Here is a 24924-nt window from a genome sequence, read left to right on the forward strand (position 1 = left end):
CTAGCTGTGAACTTTGCTTTATTGGACAAAAACACGATGAATCGGAAAAATACCAACTTGAAGATGAAAAGAAAGATGCTGAATTGGCAGTCCAGGACCTGGTTCAGAGGAAGCAGAAAATAGTGGAGCTAGAGTCAGAAATTATACAAAAAAAGAAAGAGATTGCTAAACAGACGAAAGAAATCGGTGGTACTATTTTTGAAAGAAGCAGTAGAACGTCTAAAAAAAGCAGTAGAAGAAAAGGACTTTTGAACATTGGTCTGGCTCAAAGCATTCTGGAAGCAGCACTGAAGCTTGTTCCGAAGAAAAAGAAAGGACTGCTGATGCTGAATCTGTGGAAGCATTTGTTTTGAAGAGGAAATCAGAACTCATCGATCGCCTTTTAAAAAAGCCTAAGAAGTGATGATGCTAATTATGTTAAATGTAATTCTATCAGTGATTTGTTACAATTACTCATGGACGCCTATCCCTGTTCGTAAACCTTCAAAAGTTCTGCTTTGCTAAGGTTGTTTGTTCCTTCTACCTTAATCGAAATTTTGCTTTTATTAAAGTTTTCCTTTTGTCTGAGCAAATAAATTAATGGAAATAAAATTAGACTTCCAGTCTTCTTTACCATAACCTCACGGTCTTTTAGAGGGCGATGATGATCATAAGGCAGTAAGTGGCTCTTGTGTAGTTTAATCTGCCTGCGCCCTTACTACCTCCTGCTAGTCACTTTTTTTGTTGTAAAATAACTAAGGTTACTTTTTTCGGGAGCATCGTTGCAGTCGATCCCTGATTTTTGGTCCCCTGATACACAAATTATAACTGTAATTTTTCAGCCGCAATGCGTAGCATTTAGTAAAAAGCAATTAAGATTTTAAGATTCACCTCACAGCTATCCAACGGTAATGGTTTTCTCTGTTTCTTAGGTCTATTTTGTTTTTATTAAGTTGTAAAGCTACATGGAATGTTAATTTTACCGAATAATAAATCGCTTTGATCGAAAGAGGCATTAGCGGCTGAACATGCTAGTTTTTTTTAGCTGCATCTTTTTAAGCAAAATTAGCGTATCTACACATGTAGATATGTCAGATTAAAACGAATATTAGTTTTGAAGTTCTGTTGAAGCTATTGGAAACTTTCAATATGTTTCTAAAGGGTTTTCTAAAAATCCAAAGTAGTAATTTTATGTTTTTCAGAAAAGCTCAAAATGTGTAGAAAAAAGTACAAATACCATAAATTTATAAATATGAAAAATAGAAATATAGAAAAAAATAGAAATTTGTCGAATGACTTTGATAAAAAGTGCATACTAGGCCACCCAAAATAGTTGTATTACAGGCATTTACATAGAAGAGATATTTGAGCCGTAATCCCAAAATTTTACGAGTTTTTCAATAATTTTCCATTCTTTTCACTCAATTACCCTATTCGGTGTATTTTATTTGCCGTGTCTTTTCTTGCAATAACACATGCAATAACACTAAACTAGATCATTCATTACATTAACCGATAGAAAGACATTGGCAATCGAAAATGGATTGAAATTCATTAAAAAAAATAGCTTCCCAAAAACAATGATAAAAAGACACTCATTGCATGAACATTTATTTATTAATATTATTAATTATTTATATTAATTTAATTTATTAATATTAATTTTATTATATTAATATTATTTATTTATTAATTATTACATTTATGGTATGACATGTTGGTTCTAGGCGTTCTAGGCGTTTTAGGTGTTGGTTCTAGTCTAAAAAGAACTCTCCCGTACGTTAAACCGCTCCGAGGATAAATCCTGGAGCTTGGCTGAATTCAGTCACAGCTGTCAAAATTTCTGAAATATCAATTTTATTGCAAGAGTAAAAAATGTAGGCTAAAATACATGACGTAAAACGGTAGAATATTCCGTATCTTCAACATACCGGAGTCCAGACTACCTAAAAAGTTTTTAGAGAGACTACAAAAAATATCACAGACGTTTTTTATATATCTCTCAAGTAAACAAGAGTAATTTAAAAATAATAATGCTAGAACACGGAAAAATTATAAGTAATCTTTAATTAAAAAGCAAACAAAAATGATTTTACAAGAAGAAGAAACGATTAAAAACTGTTCTTTATATTGATGTGAGGTTGAAAGTCTTGTCAAACCCCCCCCCCCCTCTCAAACCTGGTTGTGCCCATTGAAAAATTCGCTAATAAATCAATCATTTTTTATTCACAGGGAACAACTTTCTATAGGTCTTTCTCGAAAATAGCAAAACAATATTTAGCTATTTATATCTTGGTTATTAATCATTTATTGAATAATTACTTAGTTATTATATAATATCTCAGTTATTTTTTCTTTTAAAGTGATGCAATTACAAAGAAAAAAGAAAAATTAACAAGCAAATTTTTTGCTTAAATAAAAGTTTTATTTGACTATTTTTAGTTTACAGTCTTATTCTTTTGGTACAGTCTTTCGAAACTTTCTGTCCTCGAAAATAATTTTCCCTGAAGAAATTTAAATGTCAAGTGTTCATTCAATTTTGAATGCCGAAGCTGTTTAATATTGGTGGCAGTTCATAAGCTTGCCAGGAAAGATAATCAAAGAAAGATAAATAAATAAGCTAAGACGTTTTCTCCCCAAAAGCAATCACTCCTAACTTGCACCAGAGAGCTGGAAAACCCCCTTCTTTGATTCACCCTCTTTATTGAAAAAGGGATTTATGGCCGCCTTATATTACTGGGACTGTTTATTTATTTATTTTCTAAGGAAAGAGGCGTTGAACTAGCTGAATGAAAGCTGAAGATATAAGTAAATTCTAAGTAGATTTAAAAATCCTTTTTGTGATATTCGGAATGTCGAATTTATTTTTTCTGTATTCAGGAAGATGAAAAGATTTACTTCTTAAAGAAGAGATGTGTAATTTGTATTTTTCCTACTGCTGCTTGCTTTTGAAATGACTTTCTAAATGAGAAATATACTCTTTTTTTAAACCCGTAAAATTTGTGATTTTCCGAACTAATGAAACAATATCTTAGTTAATGATCAAAAGCTACTGACGGATTATCAAGAAGATATAGAAAAATACTCCAAAACCAGCGTACAATTTTAAGATTTTTATGAAAAATCATTAATTCGTTCATTTTAAGTTAAAAAACAAGTTATAAAAAACAACCATGTTGAAGTCGTTTGCACAAAAACTTCGTTTTGATTTATTTGACGTATTGCTTAGTTTCAGCCAAATTCAACATAGACAATTACTTTCAACAAATAAATGTACTTATGAAATTAAAACAATCATGTTGAAGTTGTTCTTATAGAAAAAATTCTTTTTGATTAATCTGAATCATAGAAGCCATCAGGACATTCCAAAAAAAGAGACAGACTGCAAAAAAAAAAAAAAAATAATAATAGTAAAGGTAAAAATTTCGCTGTAACATTTTCCAAGTGGAGCGAAAATGACCAAGTGAAAAATGAAAAATGGACTATATAATACCATAAAGGGAAAAGTATACTAAAGGAAGCTGATATGTTTCTTTGGATGCTTGAATTATGTAGGCCTATTTCGTTTTAACAATTTCTAAATTTTAGCTGGTTCGTCTCAGGGACAGTCCTCCTCCCTCCCCGCCTCATCGCATGTTACGCCTGATTCATGATATTCAGGTTTTGGGGAAAAAATTCGTTTGTAAAAAATATTGCGTTTGTATAAAAGGCATTGAAAATGTTTTCGCTCTCAGATAACAATTTTTAAACCTTACTCAATTCGACGACGCTATCGATTGTTTACATTCCTATATTTCTTTGGCAAGACCATTAGTATATTTTTTTCTTTCTTTTAGAGTTGTCCACATGTTTTAGTATACAGAGAACGTTTTCCATATGTACAATAGAAAGCCCAAATGTCGATTTAAACCAGAAAAGCTAATTTTTCTCTTCTCAGACAGAATGAATATTTTAGGAAAGTCGTGTTTTCTTTTCAAAGTTTTGTGCGTTGAATGTTGAATATTCCAATTGCTTCTTTTGTATTCCTTGGAAAATGGGAGATTGGGAGAAAAGTGATGTGGTTGGAATGCTATTTAAGTCTGTTTGAAAGGAAACTTTTGTTCTTTTACCCTGTTTCCTTGTCGCCAACTTTTCTCTTTAAATGAAAGAAACTAAGGGAAAATTAAACCGACTAGAAATTACTTAAGTGATATTGCACCTCCGTGCTAAGGATAATAAATGTATTGTAATTGTGTGTGTCTCCTAATATATTTTATATTCTAATGGAAGCATTAGATTAAGTGTCTCACCAGGTACACTAACTTACGTAAGGTTTTTTTTAGGGGAAGAGGCACGGATTTTTTCTTATGAAAATAAAAAAATTAGTATGGAGGGGGGATTTCTTTATATATATATATATATATATATATATATATATATATATATATATATATATATATATATATATATATATATATATATATATATAAACAGTTACATTGCTCTAAGGTCTGTCCGCACTCGCCTCCTGGTGCACATCTGGGAAGTCCCACTCTGCTACATGTGGTTTACTTCTACCACACTGTACCTCTTTGCGCCAGGAGGGGCACTCTTCTACTATGCATGTCGTGTACCACCTCGTTTACACGTTTTTAAAGGTGGTTACCCCTCAACTTGGCAGAAAAAACCATTACTGCTCTTTTTTCTGAAGCTACATTGTAGAAGCCCTGAAGATCTTTTGGGGTCGGCCATCTTGCGTGAATACATGGTTCGCACACACCTTTCTTAAGATTTTAAATATCTAAGTGGACAATGTGGCCAGATTTGGAAAACCACTTACGGTCACTCAATCTACCTCATTTATGCTGTTTAAAGAGAATGAGCTATGATTTAAGAGACAGTTTAAATTCGGACTTCGGATAGTTTAGATCAATTAGATAAAAATTCACCACACCGTTTTTCCTGAAATATACATTTCTGGAAACGATTACTCTTCTATATATCAAAACATTGTATTGCATATGTTATTTTAATTTCAAATAGTGCATTACTATAGTGTAGATGAATCTCAACATTCACCGGTGAATGTACAAATACCTTTTATTTTCTCCTTGGATTTAGTCAGCGTTGCCAGTCAACTTTTTTAGTTTTATGCATTGTTTGATGATGAGAGGTTAGGTTAGGTTTTTGACCAGTTTCCGATGTTTATAACCAAACTTAACCTAACCTTAAATAATCTAATCTAACTCAAACTTTTACCATTATAAGACTGAGCTCGCATAAGCTCTCATAAGCTCACAGAACACTGAAACTCTACTGAATCGCAGAGCTAATTGAATCCAAGTAGAGAAAAGGAATTTCAGACATTCACCTGTGAATGGGGACATTAACCAGATTTTGGACATTCACGATAACGTAGACACTAAGCCGTTCCTGCCGCGTTTTTGCAGGCTGGAGACCGTTTTACCAGTGTTTCAGAGCTTACCATTAGATGCTGATTGGCAGTTTTCAGCGTATCTGACATCCCCATTGTAGACCAGTATGTCTGGACTTACCATAAATGTTGGGGCTTGAATCAACCTTACTCCTGAATAAAAGACACGATAATACGAAATGGCCCAACATTACTAACCAATAAACTAGATCAATGCAAAAAATGGCCCTAAAGAATCACCAAAACTTTTGATCATCTAATACCGCTTTTTTGGCTTAGAAAGCCAGTCTTATAGCGACACCGTATAAATCATGCCTCAGTTACAACAATTTAAAATCAGTCGCAAAGGGTATTTTAATTAAATACGCTAAATGTCGTCACTAAAATACCGATTATCCAAAACCTCGAGTTTTTAAGATCCTTGCTCTTTTCCAAGCATGACAGTATACTTTCAAATTATGCTCTTCATTATTGTTTTTGTATACTGTATATATTTTACTTCAGGCGTCCGTAAATTTTAGCTGTTTCAAATTAATTGTCGAATCAAACAGTTCGTGGTAACGAACTGTAGTAAGGAGCGACCCGACTCAATAGTAACCAAAACTCAAAAAAATTGAATTTTGATATCAATAGCTACATCAAAAGAATCGCATTTTAATGCTGATTTTAAATATATAAGTTTCATCAAGTTTAGTCTTACTGATCAAAAGTTACGAGCCTGGGAAAATTTGCCTTATTTAGGAAAATAGGGGGAAACACCCCCTAAAAGACGTAGGATCTTAACAAAAATGACAGCATCAGATTCAGCGTATCAGAGAACCATACTGTAGAAGTTTCAAGCTCCTATCTACAAAAATGTGGAATTTTGTATTTTTTGCCAGAAGACAAATCACGGGTGCGTGTTTATTTGTTTGTTTTGTTTTGTTTTTTTTTTTTCCCAGGGGTCATCGTATCGACCAAGTGGTCCTATAATGTCGCAAGAGGGCTCATTCTTACGGAAATGAAAAGTTCTAGTGCCCTTTTTAAGTGACCAAAAAATTGGAGGGCATCTAGGCCCCCTCCCACGCTCATTTTTTTCCCAAAGTCAACGAATCAAAATTTTGAGATAGCCATTTTGTTCAGCATAGTCGAAAACCATAATAACTATGTCTTTGGGGATGACTCACTCTCCCACAATCCCTGGGGGAGGGGCTGCAAGTTAAAAACTTTGACCATTGTTTACATATAGTAATGGTTATTCGGAAGTGTACAGACGTTTTCAGGAGGATTTTATTTTGTTTGGGGGTGGGGCTGAGGAAAGGGGGCTATGTTGGAGGATCTTTCTTTGGAGGAATCTGTCATGGGGGAAGAAAAATTCAATGACAAGGGCGCAGGATTCTCTAGCATTACTATAAGAAAACAATGAAAAATAAACATGAAAACGTTTTTTCAAATGAAAGGAAGAAGTAGCATTGAAACTTAAAACGAACAGAGATTATTACGCATATGAGGGGTTCTAAAAATACTTTAACATAAAGAGCGAGGTATTTAGGAGGAGATAAATACCTTGCTCTTTATGCTAAAGTATTTTTAGTAATTTCAACTATTTATTCTACGGCCTTTCTGATTCAGGGGTCATTCTTAAAGAATTGGGACAAAACTTACGATTTAGTGTAAAGAGCGAGGTATTAACGAGGGTACAAACCCCCTCGTATACATAATAAAAATATAAGGTTATGAAAGTTTGTTACGTAAGTTAATTCTTAAGTTACGTATATTTTTTACTAATAAAAACGTTCGTTAAAAATTAAAAGTTCTAGTTGCCTTTTTAAGTAACCGAAAAATTGGAGGGCAACTAGGCCTTCTTCTCCACCCATTATTTCTTAAAATCGTCTGATCAAAACTAAGAGAAAGCCATTTAGCCAAAAAAAGAATTAATATACAAATTTCATTTTCATAATTTATGTGCGGAGAGCCAAAACCAAACATGCATTAATTCAAAAACGTTCAGAAATTAAATAAAAAAAAACAATTTTTTTAGCTGAAAGTAAGGAGCGACATTAAAACTTAAAACGAACAGAAATTACTCCGTATATGAAATGAGTTGTCCCCTCCGCAATCCCTCGCTCTTTACGCTAAAGTTTGACTCTGCCACAATTCTACTTTTTAAAACAATTTAAAGCTTTAGCGTAAAGAGCGAGGGATTGCGGAGGGGACAACTCATTTCATATACGGAGTAATTTCTGTTCGTTTTAAGTTTTAATGTCGCTCCTTACTTTCAGCTAAAAAAATTGGTTTTTTTCTATTTAATTTATGTACAAGAGTTCGTGGGAGTTCATAAATCCTTGTCACGTTGTAATTTCTTGCGTGTTTCGTACGGGAATTAAAAAAGTAATGCGAAATTAGCTCTTCGTGCCAGATATGTACGGAGGAATTTATTTTGGGGAGGTATATTTTTTTTAACTTCCTTGCATGTTTTCAAAATATTAAAGAAAGAGATTCTTTTTTTATAATTAAGAACTAACTGTTGATGAGGAATAAGTAAAAAAAAAAAAAAAAATGCAAGCCATTAAAATCAGTAAACTTCTGTGCATAAGCTTGGGGCATATCCTTGTATTAGGGAGGAGGGGAGGATTAAGCTAAAGATGAATATAAGAATAGGTAAGCTTGGTTCATAGATTCCCCTTCTAGGCTTACGAGGGTAACTGTTCAGTTTATACCCTCTTTTGAATTGAATAAATTAAATTTTGATTTTTAATTAGCAAAATTCTTACTTCGTTACTTTCTAGACATTTCTATTTGTCGGATTTTTGGACTATATTTCAGTTGGGGGAAAAATAGCTGTTGAAAATTCTGGACAAATTGTCAATTCTGAATATTTTCAGTGCAGGCCCAGATACTCGTTGTGTATAAGCTTGGTTCTTGATTCGTCAATAAATTCCCTAAGATGTTGATGTCGAAGCTTACAGTGATGTCAGTTTTGGAAATAAACCTATCCTTTTTAAATTTTGTATTATATTATATTCTTTAGAAGAAGATGAAGTGGGTGATCAGTAAACGGACAAACTGGATTACGAAAAAATTGAATTTCTAATGCATAAGCTAAACATCTATATTCAGAAAACGAACATATGCTCGAACCGACCCCTATAGAGCTATTGGATGATGGCCAAACTAGAATATTTAAACAGGGCAATACGAGGATGACGGCCTGCCAGTTCGTTAGCCTTTGGTGTTCTTGTTGCAATATCTCTTTAGGGGTATTCTAGTTGTCATACATGTCTTCTTATAAATATAATTTTTATGTCTTCTTTTTCTTGTTGTTAATGTTAAATGGAATTTATAACAAGTTAAATAATAATTAGCTGATAGTCTGATTGTTTTACGGTATCATTACTTTCATTTTAATATCGTTTTTTCTAGGTTCTAAGTACGGGTCCAGCATATACATTCTGGATTGGTCGTGACATGGGTGGCCGCTATATTTGCACTGCTCGTACGCCAGGATTCCCTGAGGTCAGTGCAGATGCCGCTGTGTTCTTGAAAGGACCTCCGGCAGTCAGCAGCAAGAGAATACAATATGGTGCCACGGGAGAAGTCAGTCGGTTAGAATGCACCGCTTTTTCTATCCCACGTCCAGAAAGAGTGTTTTGGGCAAGAAATGGTATTGAACTGGATTTGTGTAAGTATCCAGTTATTTATGTGGTATTAAAGAGGGGAATTGAAACCTATAAATTGGTGCAAAATACACGATTTTAGGGGGGGGGGTTACCATACTCATGAGTTGTTTTCTTGAGAAATTTCCGAGTTCTGACGGAAGCTCTGTTGAACATCGCTTGTAAAAGCTTTTGACTTACAAATTTGTGTACCTAATAGTTCTGGAAATTTAATAGATATGCATAAAATCCTGCTGCTGAGGTCATGGACGTACTCAGAAGGGCCTCGGAGCCCACCCTCGCCTGAAGATCCAATATTTTATGAATTTGAAGGCCCTTTTGTTCAAATTATTCAATCAAAATTGTTTTTTCCTTATTCCCCCCCCCCCACCAAAAACTTCATGCGTATGTGGGAAAAACGGGAGCTCTGCGAAACGAGGATAATAATTGAATATAATATAATTTATATATAATCATTCAAAGGTTTTTATAATCTTTAATATAATCTTAATATAATCGTTCAATAACATAATTGAAATATAATTAAATATAAAATGATATAATTTATATATAATCTTTCAATACTTTTTTTCTGTTTGAAGTGCCACTCACTAGGCTTGAAAGGAGGCGTAAGGAAGGAGAGGAGCTACTGTCAATGCACAATCTGGTTAGCTTGGTGCTGTATAGGCCGATCTATTTTGGTTCTAGACTTCATTAATATAATATATAGACGAAGAAAATTTGTTTATTCTGCATAACGCCTAAATAAAGCTGTTGGACCCCTCTGACCCCCCAAAACGAAATTCCAGCTACCCAGCTATCCTGAAGCATTTATGTCAAGGGTTAGATACACATCCTACGTTTTATTCTGGAATCTTGCCGAAATTTTAATTGTCAACAAGTTATTCATTCACAAAAAGGATATGCCTGAAAGTTCATTCCCTTAAAATTCACATTTTATCGAATATCTATTAAAACAAATGATAAGGATTGTTAACCATTATGAAAAGAATCTACAAGGAAATTATGGAGCTTAAAAGATCTTGAGCCGTATATTCTTTCGAAAATTATTTTCTGTTTTAGTTTGCTATCACCCAGCTTGAATTAGATGTATGTGGGAAGGAGAGTTGCTTCTTACGTACCTTCAGCTAAAAATGGTGATGATTTTGAAGAACCTTTTTTACAATTTGATTCTAAACCTCCTCAGAATATGATATTTTAAACCAAATAAGTTCTCCCATGCTACACAATGCTAAAATACCCCCCCCCCTTGGAAGTAAAATTCCAGTTATGTTTCTGTATTTTAGAATTTATAGGGTTAAATTCCTGTCCTTTATTTTTTTCTGGAAGCCTGCCAAATTTTTATTTATTAAAGAAATCTCTTTTGTTTTTACCATCCCTTCAGACCCTCAGAATTGCTTTTGCGTATTAAAACAGATGCTAGTAAAGAATAATCAATATGAAAAGAAACTTGAAAGGAAGCTATGGAATCTCAAAAGGATGTAAGCGTTTACGGGGGTGTCGAGGTGCTCTCAAGTGTTTAAGTGGCTATTTTAATCGTTTTATTGTTCTTGTAGTGAACTAGAAATCGATGCGTGGTGATTTTTCCAAGAAAATAATATTCAAAGAAAACATTAAACGTGCCTGTCAAGGAAGTCATAGAATAAGTGTAGAGTGGGCAAACTATGATTGGGCAAACTATGAGTGGGCAAACTATGATATGGGGAACATTTGAGAGTGTGAAGCTCCATTATGCCTCTTTTTAACTTGTAGCCGTTTTTTCTGTCAGCAAGGGTCTTGAAAAATACGCTTTAAAAAAGAAGGAAAATAAAGACGGTAATGTTTTTCTTCGCAAAACAGTTGTTTCATGGGAAATCAATCGGAGTGTTCTTAAACTTGCAATAAGCTTGCTTCAAAATCGCGTTGAAGGAACGACAGAATTGTTGTTGTTCCTCTATACAGATTGTTGTAGAAGAGTTAATGCTTTTTTGTAAATTTAGTATCTGGATATTCTACAAATAGGGCTGTTATGGTCCTTAGAATTACAAGGTGGGGGTTTGGAGTACACCGTAGGCTTCAAACGTAGAAAGAGTTTACATCAGTAAGATATTGGGGACTCACAAAAGCACGTAGCCTTAACAATTTCATTTCAAATTAACCGTTAAATGGCTCTCTACGTTGTTCCAATGTCCTTGTAGCAGAAAAAAGTGGACTCATCAACGCTACCCATTTAAAAAAGTAATTTTCCTTGGTTTTCTGGTATGGGGTTTATAAATTTCCTGTTTACGGTTTTCAACACTGATAATTCCAATGGTATACTTTTCATTTCGATCTGCTGCCATTTTTAAGGGGGTTTAGGTCATTCCTGAATCAGCTACAAACGGCAATTTTTTCTCATTGGCCTTTTTTTTGTAAGTTTTTCAGTTTTTGGTTACTATGGGCAGTAGTTTGTTCTTTACTAGATTGCAGCTGTTGTTCAACCATGATTCATGCTGTGATGTTAATTACTAGAAAAATTAAGCATAATGGGCAGTGTTGTTGAATTCATCGTAATTCTCAAACCATTATCAATAATCTTTTTTGAGTAAAGAATTAAAGAGAAAAATTACACATCGGAGGAAGTTTGCTCTTTACAAAATTTACTCTTTGATTTACTCGTTGAGTGCTTTGACTCTCAGCTGAAAAATTGACTGAAAAAATAAAACAATAGCGTAAATTAAGCAGCTGTAACATTTTCAAACATTTATTCTATTTCTTCTTTTAGCGAGTGACCATTATGCTGTTGTTGAAGACCTCATGATAGATGGAATTCGAAGTACTTTGATAGTACGAGACGTGTCTGATCAAGATTTTGGGTCCTACAATTGCACAGTTCTTAACTCTTATGGTGCAGATGTGGCAGAAATAGTTATGCAACAACAAAGTGAGTAATTTCGCCAACTTCCCCATTTTACCAAATAAATTTGACAAAAAATTCCACTAAAGATAACGTAATTGTAAGACAAGAAATTATTCATTTCTAAATATTAATGCTTTAAAAATTTTGCTCATGCATTTAAGTGTGAATATTATATAATGATACATATATATATATATATATATATATATATATATATATATATATATATATATATATATATATATATATATATATATATATATATATATATATATATATATATATATATATATATATATATATATATATATATATATATATATATATATATATATATATATATATATATTGATCAGGTGGGCAGCATCACTTACCTTGGTAGTATTATTATTATAAAGGAGGTGGGAGTAGTGATGATGTTGAAAGTAGAATAGCCAAGGCTCAGGCTGTGTTTTATCACATTTGAAAAAAGTTTGCAATAATCGGAAGATAAGTAAGAATAGAATGTTAGGAGCTACAGTGATGACAGTGGTCAAATATGGCGCTAAAGCATGGATGCTCTGAAAAGCGGATGAAGATTTGCTAAATGTTTTCCGGAGAAATTGTCTACGGATTGTTCTGGATACCCGACTGACTACCGTATTTCAAACAGTAGGCTCTACGAAAAATGTGGTTCAATCCCGCTTTCTTGGGCAATAATGAAAGAAAGATTGAGATGGCTAAGGTACGTTCTTTGGATGAAGGATGACAGATTGCCGAAGATTTTCCTTTTCGGCCAACCGTCAAGGGCTGAACAGAAAGTAGGTCGTCCTTGTCTAGGGTGTAAGGACGTCATAAAGAAGGATTTAACGGAAATGGGAACCTTCTGGGACGGTGTGAAAAGGGAGGCTTTGAATAGATTGGGATGTATGAAGAGCGTGCGTAGCTGTGTTAGCCTCAGGTACCTTGGTGCTACGGTTAGCTGTTAGTAGTAATAGTAGTAGCAGTATATATATATATATATATATATATATATATATATATATATATATATATATATATATATATATATATATATATATATATTTTGTAATGATATCAATGGAAACTTGTTTTCATTTTTTACCGTCCTGTAACTGGGATGCATCTCCCTTTTATCATGATAACTGTGTTTTATGAACCCAAAACCACCAAACCTGATAATGAAAAGTTAAGAATAAGTTCATAGCTTCTATTAACTCTCGATACTATCTGGCAAATGTGGAAGAAAGCATTAAAGGTCAAATGTTTCCTTTAATCCCTAGAGTATCGTGACAATAAAGAATATTTCATGTGACAAAGTGATCCCTTTTAAAGTATTACATTCTCATTGAATCACGGATTGCAAGATTTTGGGTTTTTTTTTCTTTTGCGAAATTTTTTCCTCTTCCCCATCGCGTGTCAACGGTTATGACCTCACAGTGTTCTGAATAGGAAATAAGTAACTGATTGGACATGTAAAGCGATGGATTGTAAACTCGCCGGCTTTTATATAATATTGGAACAACTAAATTTATTATAAAACAAAGCCCCAACACCTGAAGCCACTTATTATTTGGGGAAGTGGCCTGGCTTTATTGAAGAGTTGTGCTAATAACAACCCTCCAAGCAGAACATAATTCTATTTTTCTTATTATTTTTAGTACCCGGTAACGAACTCAAAATGGCCATTGGCTCTGAGAGGAGAAGAGGGAGTGGAGTGGATATTGCCTGATATCTACTAACGAGGAGACGAAGGCGTGGTCTCTTCTATCCATTTTATTCATGAATTAAGACAAGGTGAAATTCGCTATTTACAAGCTCCTTCGGATCTGGGATCCTTATGAACCTTGTTGCATCGGTCAGGACAGGGCTTATGAAAATGAATGGTTACAAATTATTAGATACTACGGATGTCTTTCATACTCAGCTTCCAGCTCTTATTAGTTATGTAGTAGTTATTGTTACTCTAGTAACCGTACCAGTAAAGATGTTACTTATATGAAATACGGTCACTGAAGAGAACTAGCCTTTGTACGCTTCCACACTCCTAAACTCGTTCTTAAACTTTTTACTAAACTCGCGTGGCAAGGGTCCTTCCAAATGTCTTTTATGCCGCTAGTGTTTTACATCACTCCATCGAGAGGTCGTAAATGACTATTGAATCGTCTTTTGGTGGAAAAGCTTTAAGGAAAATCTACTCAGGAAGAAGTTCCAAATCAAGGTGCAACGTTGAACAAAGATGTTCTTCAAATGCTCTCCTCTTGCCGTGTCAACCTCAAGCTAACTGGACCGACCTACATGCCTTCATGTCCACCCTTTTGGCTGGACAATGAGAGGGGGGAATATAATTTCCCTTTTTATCTTCTCATATTCGCCCTCCCATCCTCCTCGAAATAAATTTCCGCTGTTGATTTTGTAGTTGACACTCTTCTCGACAGTGTTTAAAAAAAGTAGGCGCTTGTCGGTTATTGGAAACACATCCAAGAATTACGCTTAGGTTACATCTCAGAAAACAGGTTTCATGAATACAAAACAAGTGATGAATGATACAATACATTGTACTTAGACAGAATGCATTAGGCTTGTATAATTTGGGCTATATATTCACAATAAGGGTGGGGATGGGAGTTAGGTTACATTAGGTTAGATTAGGCTAGGTTTTCATAAATTTGTTTCTAAAGTAAAATTTTATCTTCATGTTTTGTTATTTTTCATTAGGATTAACCTAACTTCACTTTCAGGGTGTGTTTCCTATAACCAACAAGCACCAAAAAGAGTCATCAGATTCAGGTAGTCTTTCTCTGTAAAGGAAGTGTTATTGTTCCATGATTGGATATAATAAATGACGACAGTATAACTTGTTTATAATTTGTCTTGTTTTCTTTCTCAGATCCCCCCCACCTCTTCCAAGGAATATCTGAGTATTTGTTTGCAAAATTAACTATCTCACTGATATTTGTAACATGCAAAAAAACCTTTTCAGTTGTGTCTACCTTTCTAGAGACTGTATTATAGCTCTATGATATTATATTTTAAATACAGGCATTATAATTTTATTTTTCTACAATGATTTTCCAAGTGTCTTCCCCGAGGCCTGTCCTTGTTAGTTTAAGGAAACGCTGTTTAACTTTCAGCAGTCCAATTAAGGATGTACCTGGCGTAACTAGCAAAAAAGAAGTTAAATGTTATTTCAGCGAAAAATTCTCTGCATTAAAACTGCTTCTAAATTGTTTATTTTTATGAGAGCCGTCTAGGAATTAAAAAGCTTTTGCTGGAAAAGAAAAAGAGAAAGAACTAGTTGAAGTTTAATCATATATTGTCCGTATAAATGCATATATATTTTTTATTTTTATGAGATTTTTAAAGAGATATTTTGTGAGGCGCTTTTATATTTTTTTTTATACTTATAAGAGACATCAAAGAATTAAAAAGCTTTCTGTGTAAAAAGAAGCAAAAAACAGAAAAAAGTAGTTCAACTTCGACCTTTTATTGTCCGTATACATGCATATATTTTTTATTTTTATGAGAATATTTATGAGATATTTTGTGAACCGCTTGTATGGATTTCTTACTTTTATAAGAGCCATCAAAGAATTAAAAAGCTTTCTGTGTAAAAAGAATTTTTATATATATATATATAATTTTTTTATTTTTATGAGATTATTAATGAGATATGTTGTGAGGCCCTTATATAAATTGTTTATTTATATCAGAGCTACCAAAGAATTAAAAGGCTTTCTGTGTAAAAAGAAAAAAAAACACCGAAAGAACTAGTTCAAGTTTGACCATTTATTGTTCATATACATGCATATATTTTTTATTTTTATGAGAGTATTTATGAGATATTATGTGAGGCTCTTGTATAGTTTTGTTTGTTTTTATCAGAGCTACCAAAAAATTAAAAAGCTTTCTGTGTAAAAAGAAAAAAAAAACACAGAAAGAATTAGTTCAAGTTTGAACATTTATTATCCGTATACATGCATATATTTTTTATTTTTATGAGAATATTTATGGGGTATATTGAGAGAGGCTTGTATAGTTTTATTTTTATTTCTATAATAGCCATCAAAAAATTAAAAGCTTTCTGTGTAAAAAGGAAGGAAAAACAGAAAGACCTGGTTCAAGTTTGACCATTTATTGTTTCTAAACATGCATATATTTTTTATTTTTATGAGATAATTTATGAGATATTTTGTGAGACGTAGTTTTTATTTTTATAAGAGCCATCAAAAAATTAAAAGCTTTCTGTGTAATTAGAAAAAAAAACAGAAAGAAGTAGTTCAAGTTCGACCATTTATTGTCCGTATTCATGCATATATTTTTTAAATGATATTTATTTTTATGATATTATTTATGAGATATTTTGTGAGACGTAGTTTTTGTTTTTGTAAGAGCCATCAAAAAATTAAAAGCTTTCTGTGTAACTAGAAAAGAAAAACAGAAAGAAGTAGTTCAAGTTCGACCATTTATTGTCCGTATACATGCATTTATTTTTTATTTTTATGAGAATATTTATGAGATATTTTGTGAGACGCTTGTACGGTTTTCTTCTTTTTATAAGAGCCATCAAAGAATTAAAAAGCTTTCTGGGTAAAAAGAAAAAAAAACAGAAAGAAGTAGTTAAAGTTCGATCTTTTATTGTCCGTATACATGCATATATTTCTTATTTTTATGGGATTATTTATAAGATATTTTGTGAGGCACTTCTATGTCCTTTAGTTTTTATAAGTCATTTAAGAATTAAAGATCTTTTCTGTAAAATAAAAGGAAAGATTGAAAAAATAGTTCAAGTTCAACCATGCATATATTTTTGTCGTTATGAGATTATTTATGAGTTATTTCGTAAGACATTTCTATGATTTTTTGTTGTTATAAGAGCCATCTAAGAATTAAAAACCTTGTATTTAATAGTAAAGAAAAACAGAAAATTAATGCACTTTAATCCATTTATTGTTCCGTAAGCGTGCAAATATACTTTTATTTTATGAGACAATTTGTGAGACATTGTACGAAATACTTTTTTTTTGAAAGCCCGATAGGAATTAAACAAATTTCGACATAAAAAGAAATTGCTAGTTCAAGCTAAACCATATATTGTTCCATATATTTTCACATACTAAAACTTGACTTGGCATAGACAACGGTAAGAAAAAAAAAATTAGCAATATGAAAGAAGTAACTAGCCAAAAGATCAATACACGGGTATATTCATGTATAGTTGATTATTATCCATCTGTTGTATAATTTATCTGGCATTTAAATACCGAAGGGTAAACTAATAAATAACCCTTATCAAACTACATTGAAACATCGTATAAATTTATTATTTTAAGAAAAATAAAATATAAGAAGCAAAACAGTTATGAAACTTTTACGTTTATAGCTCTTAGGGATGCCTAGTGGGGGGCTATTTACACAAATATATTTCATAAACAGAGGGCCAAAGGCACGTGCTTACGTGTTTTTTTTTTCAATCTTCTTCGGATTACCTTGATAACAAATTTTCATCAACCTTGTACCTAATAAAAGTGATTTTATTTAATAGCTCCTATATAAAAGAATGCCTTAAATCACCTAACTGATATAAATCGGAAATGGGCGTAAACTCGTAAACTTGGATTTCAGGTTTAAATTTTATTTCTATTTCTTAGATTTAACATGCTAGCCAAGCCTGTGAACCTAGATTATTTTTGAGGGTGAAGTAGATATCTGACCAGACAGGGTGTGCTAGCTGCTGGTCCTGATTAAGGACATGAAATTTTATTAGGTCTTCTCTATGACCTGGGATATGAGATAAAGTTTCTGCCTCGCTTCAGTTTCTTGTAATGGCTTATAAAAACAGGTCCTGAATCATGGATGTAATCGAAGGTGTAGGGTCCTTAAACTTTTCAATTTAGTTTTTATGGCCCCTTAGAACCTAATCGTCCAGGAACGTACGAAGGAGTTTATTTCGGAAGCGAGGGGCTACTCTTTTTTTAGGCAGGGGGCAAATTTTAAAATGGCATGCACTACAGATAAATTTTCGCATAAATATTTTAATAAAATATAGAAAACTGATGTAAGAATCGTGGTATATATATATATATATATATATATATATATATATATATATATATATCTATATATATAAAAATAAGTTGTCTGTCTGTGTGTCTGTCTGTGGATCAGGTGACGTCATGTTTCTGTGTCAGCTGACGTCATGAAGTTAGTTGTCGTCATTTTTGCTATGACGGTGACGTCATTAAAGATATTTAAGACATATATGTTCACGTAGAAATCTATTAATGTTTAAGTTTAAAATGACTGATGAACTTACAATGGCAAAAGCCGATGAAGATGCTCAAAGAGTCTATGCCAAAAAACTTGCTGCTGATAGAGAAAGTCAGAAAAGAAAGCGTGCCGAGGAATCAAAAGAACAGCAAGGAAACAGGCTTGAGGCTAAAGAACGCAAAACCGCGCAGTTAGATGAAGATCCACCTGGACAGCGAGAGTCAAAACATATCAAAACTGAAAATGATAGCGATGATGATTGGGTTTGGGATTTTGACTCGGATAAGGTCATCAATGCCTACCAGATTTTAGTTAAAAAAACAAAGGTTCGGCGATATGTATTTCATAGTGAAGCTGAAAAATAAAGAAGAAAAAGAAAACTGAAAAAAGAAAAAATGTAAAAAACTAAAAAATACTAAAAAGAAAAAACACTCAAAGAGAAATTACAGACCGGGACACAAATGACGACCGGGACAGAGGGAATATAAATAACGACCGGGACACTCAAAGAGAAATTACAGACTGGGATACCGGGACACAAATGACGGCCGGGACATGGGGAATATAAATGACGACCAGGACACAGGTATTTAAGAATATCGTTCAAAGACAAATTTTTAATTGTAAGAAGACCGTTGAAAGAGAAATTTCTAATTGTAAAATGACTGAAGAACCTACAATGGCAACGGTACCACCATCGAAGTAGATAACCAGTGGGTTGTTCCATATTCCCCATTAGTGCGAAACGTCAACCCCAAGTCAAATTCGTGCATTGTTTGGCATCATTTTAACAACTTGCTCTCCATCAGCTCCTACAGAGTTATGGGAAAAATATAAGTCAATATAAGTTACATCAGAAATTTATAACTACACTTTAGTTATTATAGAAGATTTGTGCGTACGTCTGGCAAACAAACCTCTTCAGGATTTGGGAATGCCTTCACCTAACCGTATCGCTGGTATCGCTGCTGTTTCGACATGTGTAGAATTGGATCGTGAAAAAAGTTACAGTACGAATGATCTATTGTCGTATGTACAAAATAACATTTCCAAGTTAACGTCGGAACAAAAAGACATTTATGATACGATAGACTCAATTTCAGGACGTATACAACTACCTGCTGATTTCTGTAATTTAGTGACGTCCAAAAATTAATTGATTGAAAAAGTATTTCCGAATATTCTAAAAAATTATAAAAATAATAAATGGCTAAGTGAAAGAGCGATTCTCGCACCCAAAAATATAGACGTCCACGAAATCAACAATATTGTTTTGACCAAGATTCGAGACCAGGCAGTCCTTTACAAGTCAGTCGACACAGTTTTGGAACCAAATGAAGCGGTTAATTATCCATCTGAATTTTTAAATTCCATAGATCTTTCAGGGTTTCCACCACACGTGCTACAACTAAAAATAGGCGTACCAATAATACTTTTAAGAAATATCAACCCACCAAAGCTTTGCAATGGCACGCGACTTGCCGTAAAAAAAAACAATGGAATACCTAATAGAGGCCACAATCTTGACAGGGCCTTTTGAGGGTGAGGCTGTTCTTATTCCTCGCATTCCCATGATTCCAACGGATCTGCCTTTTCAATTTAAAAGATTGCAATTCCCAATTCGATTAGCATTTGCAATCACCATTAACAAAGCTCAAGGTCAATCATTAGAAAAATGTGGTATAGATCTTAATACTGATTGTTTTTCCCATGGACAATTGTGCGTTGTATGTTCGAGGGTCGGTAAACCTGACAATCTATTTATATGCAGCGACAATTGGACAGCGAAAAATGTTGTATATTCGCAAGTTTTACGCAGTTAATTTGTATTGTATCTACCTATCTGTCTATCAAACAGTTCGTGGTAACGAACTGTAGTAAGGAGCGACCCGGCTCAATAGTAACCAAAACTCTAAAAAATTGAATTTTGATATAAATAGCTACATCAAAAGAATTGCATTTTAATGCTGATTTTAAATATATAAGTTTCATCAAGTTTAGTCTTACCCATCAAAAGTTATGAGCCTGAGAAAATTTGCCTTATTTAGGAAAATAGGAGGAAACACCCCCTAAAAGTCGTAGGATCTTAGTGAAAATGACACCATCAAATTCAGCGTATCAGAGAACCCTACTGTAGAAGTTTCAAGCTCCTATCTACAAAAATGTGGAATTTTGTATTTTTTGCCAGAAGACAAATCACGGGTGCGTGTTTATTTGTTTGTTTTTTGTTTTTTTTTTCCCCAGGGGTCATCGTGTCGACCAAGTGGTCCTAGAATGTCGCAAGAGGGCTCATTTTAACGGAAATGAAAAGTTCTAGTGCCCTTTTTAAGTGACCAAAATAATTGGAGGGTATCTAGGCCCCCTCCCACGCTCATTTTTTCCCAAAGTCAACGGATCAAAATTTTGAGATAGCCATTTTGTTCAACATAGTCGAAAACCATAATAACTATGTCTTTGGGGATGACTTACTCCCCCAGAATCCCTGGGGGAGGGGCTGCAAGTTACAAACTTTGACCAGTGTTTACATATAGTAATGGTTATTGGGAAGTGTACAGACGTTTTCAGGGGGATTTTATTTTGTTTGGGGATGGGGCTGAGGAGAGGGGGCTATGTTGGAGGATCTTTCCTTGGAGGAATCTGTCATGGGGGAAGAAAAATTCAATGAAAAGGGCGCAGGATTCTCTAGCATTACTATAAGAAAACAATGAAAAATAAACATGAAAACGTTTTTTCAAATGAAAGGAAGAAGTAGCATTGAAACTTAAAACGAACAGAGATTATTACGCATATGAGGGGTTCTAAAAATAATTTAGCATAAAGAGCGAGGTATTTAGGAGGAGATAAATACCTCGCTCTTTATGCTAAAGTATTTTTAGTAATTTCAACTATTTATTCTACGGCCTTTCTGATTCAGGGGTCATTCTTAAAGAATTGGGACAAAACTTACGATTTAGTGTAAAGAACGAGGTATTAACGAGGGTACAAACCCCCTCATATACATAATAATAATTAAAGAACATAAAAGTTTGTTACGTAAGTTAATTCTAAAGTTACGTATATTTTTTGCTAATAAAAAAATTCGTTAAAATTAAAATTAATAGTTGCCTTTTTATGTAACCGAAAAATTGCATGGCAACTAGGCCTCCTTCCCCATCCCATATTTCTCAAAATCGTATGATCAAAACTAAGAGAAAGCCATTTAGCCAAAAAAGGAATTAATATGCAAATTTCGTTTGAATAGTTTACGTGTGGAGAGTCAAAATCAAACATGCATTAATTCAAAAACGTTCAGAAATTACATAAAAAAAAACTAGGTTTTTTTTAACTGAAAGTAAGGAGCGACATTAAAACTTAAAACGAACAGAAATTACTCCGTATATGAAATGGATTGTTCCCTCCGCAATCCCACGCTCTTTACGCTAAAGTTTGACTCTTTGCCACAATTCTGCTTTTTAAAACAATTAAAAGCTTTAGCGTAAAGAGCGAGGGATTGCGGAGGGAACAATCCATTTCATATACGGAGTAATTTCTGTTCGTTTTAAGTTTTAATGTCGCTCCTTACTTTCAGTTAAAAAAAACCTAGTTTTTTTTTATGTAATCTATATAAAAACGAGTTGTGTGTATGCATGTTTGTTTGTTTGTAAAAAGAGCGTTTGCATATGACGTCATTATTAGTGCATACGGCTTTGTATATGCACAGACAATGGGAAAGCCAAGAATGTTGTATATTCGCAATTTTTACGTAGTTTAACTCCTGCAGACGAAATGAATGCTTGCCTGAAAAATTCTAATTTATGGGCACACGTAAAAATATTAAAATTAACTACAAATATGCGTGTCCGATTGCAAAACGATGACTCTGGTCAAACATTTTCAGATCAATTGCTGGCAATTGGAAACGGAAAGCTCCCAGCAGTGGGAAAGCCAAAAATGTTGTATATTCGCAATTTTTACGTAGTTTGAAACACATATATAAATCTATCTATATTCACAGGTGGGACACAGGGACACAACTACAATGGCGCGTAACTAATATGGCGCGTAACGACTTACGCGCGCGGGGGGGCTTGGGGGGACGCGAAGCGCCCCACCAACTAGGTGTTGGGGTGGCGCGAAGCACCACCCCAACAGCTAGTATATATATATATATATATATATATATATATATATATATATATATATATATATATATATATATATATATATATATATATATATATATATATATATATATATATATATATATATATATATATATATATATATATATATATATATATGGTGAGGGGGAATCCAAAAAAGGTTCCTCAGCCCATCCTCCGTAAAAATGCATAGAGTTGAAAAGGAAAATAGGACAGAGAATGAATAGTGAGACCAAGACCGGTACTTGTCTGTTAAACAGAACACGCCCAAGAAGTGAAATCAGGTTAAACGTAATGAAATTTGCCAAACATGAGGATAATATGATACTTTAGAAACAAAATTTTCGAAATTACGACAAAGAATTGTGGAAAGCAGGCCGCGCCGAGCACATTATATTAAATACCTAACCCCTAAACACCTCTAAACATTAAGTATTTAATTAAAATATACCTACATCGTAGTTTTTTCACTAAAAATAAGGAAATCATAACCGATTCCAGAGAGGCAAACCGGTCTTTGTCAGATCTTAGACAGCTTAATTCTTGAGTGTGTTCCGTTAAACAGACAAAAACTCCCAGACTGAGTATACGTGTTTGATTCTTTTCTCGATTTTTTTTTAAGATTGATAGCATCATTCTTAACTTAATTGATCATTCTGATAGCATCATTGATAACTTCATTGATAACATAATTCTTAACATCATTCTGTGGATAATATTGACATCATTGACGTATCATGTAGGATTAGGATCCCTATTACTCACCCTCCTCCTTGACGATTGATTTTTTTGAATAAGATGTTAAACTTTGCTAAACATAAATAAAAACAATATAATAAAGTTGAATTGTTGTAAGAAATTTTCTACTCGATTTTTAGTCAAGTTTAGTATTTCAGGTTGATAGGTTCCCCCCCCCCCTTCTCAGGCATAAGTTGGCACATGTAGTTATAATCGTTATAAACAAATGATGATTATAATGTTTCGAATATAAGAACTTCACTATTTTTCAGTAGTATTTTTCCATTTTTCACTAAATTTTTATTTTCGATAACATAATAGATTAAAAAGAAAAAAAGATCAAAAGGAAAGAATTGTCATAATGCTTATGACAACCCTAATTTTTTACCTGAGTTTTAGGTAGAAATAATGTTTCTGCTAAAACAATGGTTTCCAGTAGATTTGCCCACTCCAAACAGGGGAAATTTTGGTTCATGTAATTATTGCTATTAGTTGCAAAAAATGATTATAATATTTTTATTGCAGGAAGTTTCCCGTTGTTCACGATATTGGCTGCTGTAGTAATTGCCATTGTTTTTCTTGTGTGTTGTATGATTCTACTAATAGTTCTACGCAAGCGATGTAGGATTATTGGTGATGGTAAGATATATCATTGTTTTCCTGCTTGCTTTGTAAAATAAAAATAAAACATTTTTCGTTGATTGACAAAAGAAAATAAAAAGAAGCCTTATGCAATTGCCGATTCATTTCCCCCTTTCATTCCCCATTCATTGGTCCCATAAATTTCCACACCCATCTGGTTTTGAAAATTCCTTTTTATTGTTTACATTGGATATTAAAAAGATTAAAAATAAAAAACTACAAGAGTGCTGTCATTAGATTTTGAAAAACACAATATTTCTTTCTTCATCGAAAATAAATGATAAAGAACAAATCATCATCGCTAGATTTTAAAAGCGTTTTTTTTTAGAAACATTATTAAAAATAAATTGAAAAGGTCGAAACACAGCAAGATTTTCCTCCCTAGATTTTGAAAACTACATTTTTACGTGTCTACATTAAAAATAAAACGAAAAAGAAATCCTTGCTTTCTCCCCTTCCTTATATATTTGTGAGTTCCCACCACTGCTCAAAAGTCTCGAAAAAATGCTGTGGAATGAATGGTGGCTTAAGAGACTTTTTTTTTCGGTGGTTTAAGGGTAAATGCTCCTACCCCAGAGAAATTTGATAAAAAGTTTAAAAATAAAACATCTTATCACATTGGCTCGGGAATAATTGACAATTTGTGAATAGAACATTTGTAAGTACCAGCTGGCTATGTACCCTGAAATATAAAATGTTTTCAGTAAAGTACTAGTTAAACTTTAGCGTAAAGAGAGGGAGTAACAGTTCCAATACTATATAGGACAATAGTTATTCCTCTCAAATTTTTCAATTTGCTCTTTACTTTCACTAGAATTTTTTAATTGATTTAACTGTAGCACCTTTACATCAAAGATACAAATATATTACCCTTGGAGGAAATCCTTTAAAATAGTTTAGGGTGGTTGGAAATGCTACAATAAATCATTCTTTTTCTGTTTGCATTATGAAATCGAAAAACAATATTTTAATACCGTTTATCAAAAACAAAAGAAGCTCACACCTCGGATTTGAATTATATGAACTGTTTTAAGGCCAATTTGGTCCAGTAAACAGAGAAGAAAACCATAAAAAGAGACCATAAAGTGGATGAAAAACCTTCAAAACGAGATTTAATGTTGGTTTTAATTTCCATATACTTCTCATTTGGTGGAAAAAAAACAATCTAGGATTCTTTGCCGGTGGTGGGATATTTGTAAAGAAATA

General features: G+C 33.2%; 1 protein-coding gene across 1 annotated transcript in view; it reads left to right on the forward strand.

The window, feature by feature from the left end:
- Nucleotides 1-24924, forward strand: part of LOC136028882 (irregular chiasm C-roughest protein-like) — a 206513-nt gene that overhangs the window by 168747 nt on the left and 12842 nt on the right. Inside the window, exons 8-10 of the mRNA XM_065706834.1 lie at nucleotides 8795-9053; nucleotides 11792-11950; nucleotides 23602-23715. Of these exons, the coding sequence (XP_065562906.1) occupies nucleotides 8795-9053; nucleotides 11792-11950; nucleotides 23602-23715 (532 nt within the window). The remainder of the gene's footprint in view (nucleotides 1-8794; nucleotides 9054-11791; nucleotides 11951-23601; nucleotides 23716-24924) is intronic.

Source organism: Artemia franciscana, chromosome 7 (genome assembly GCF_032884065.1).
Source record: "Artemia franciscana chromosome 7, ASM3288406v1, whole genome shotgun sequence".
In the NCBI taxonomy this organism is placed as follows: Eukaryota; Metazoa; Arthropoda; class Branchiopoda; order Anostraca; family Artemiidae; genus Artemia; species Artemia franciscana.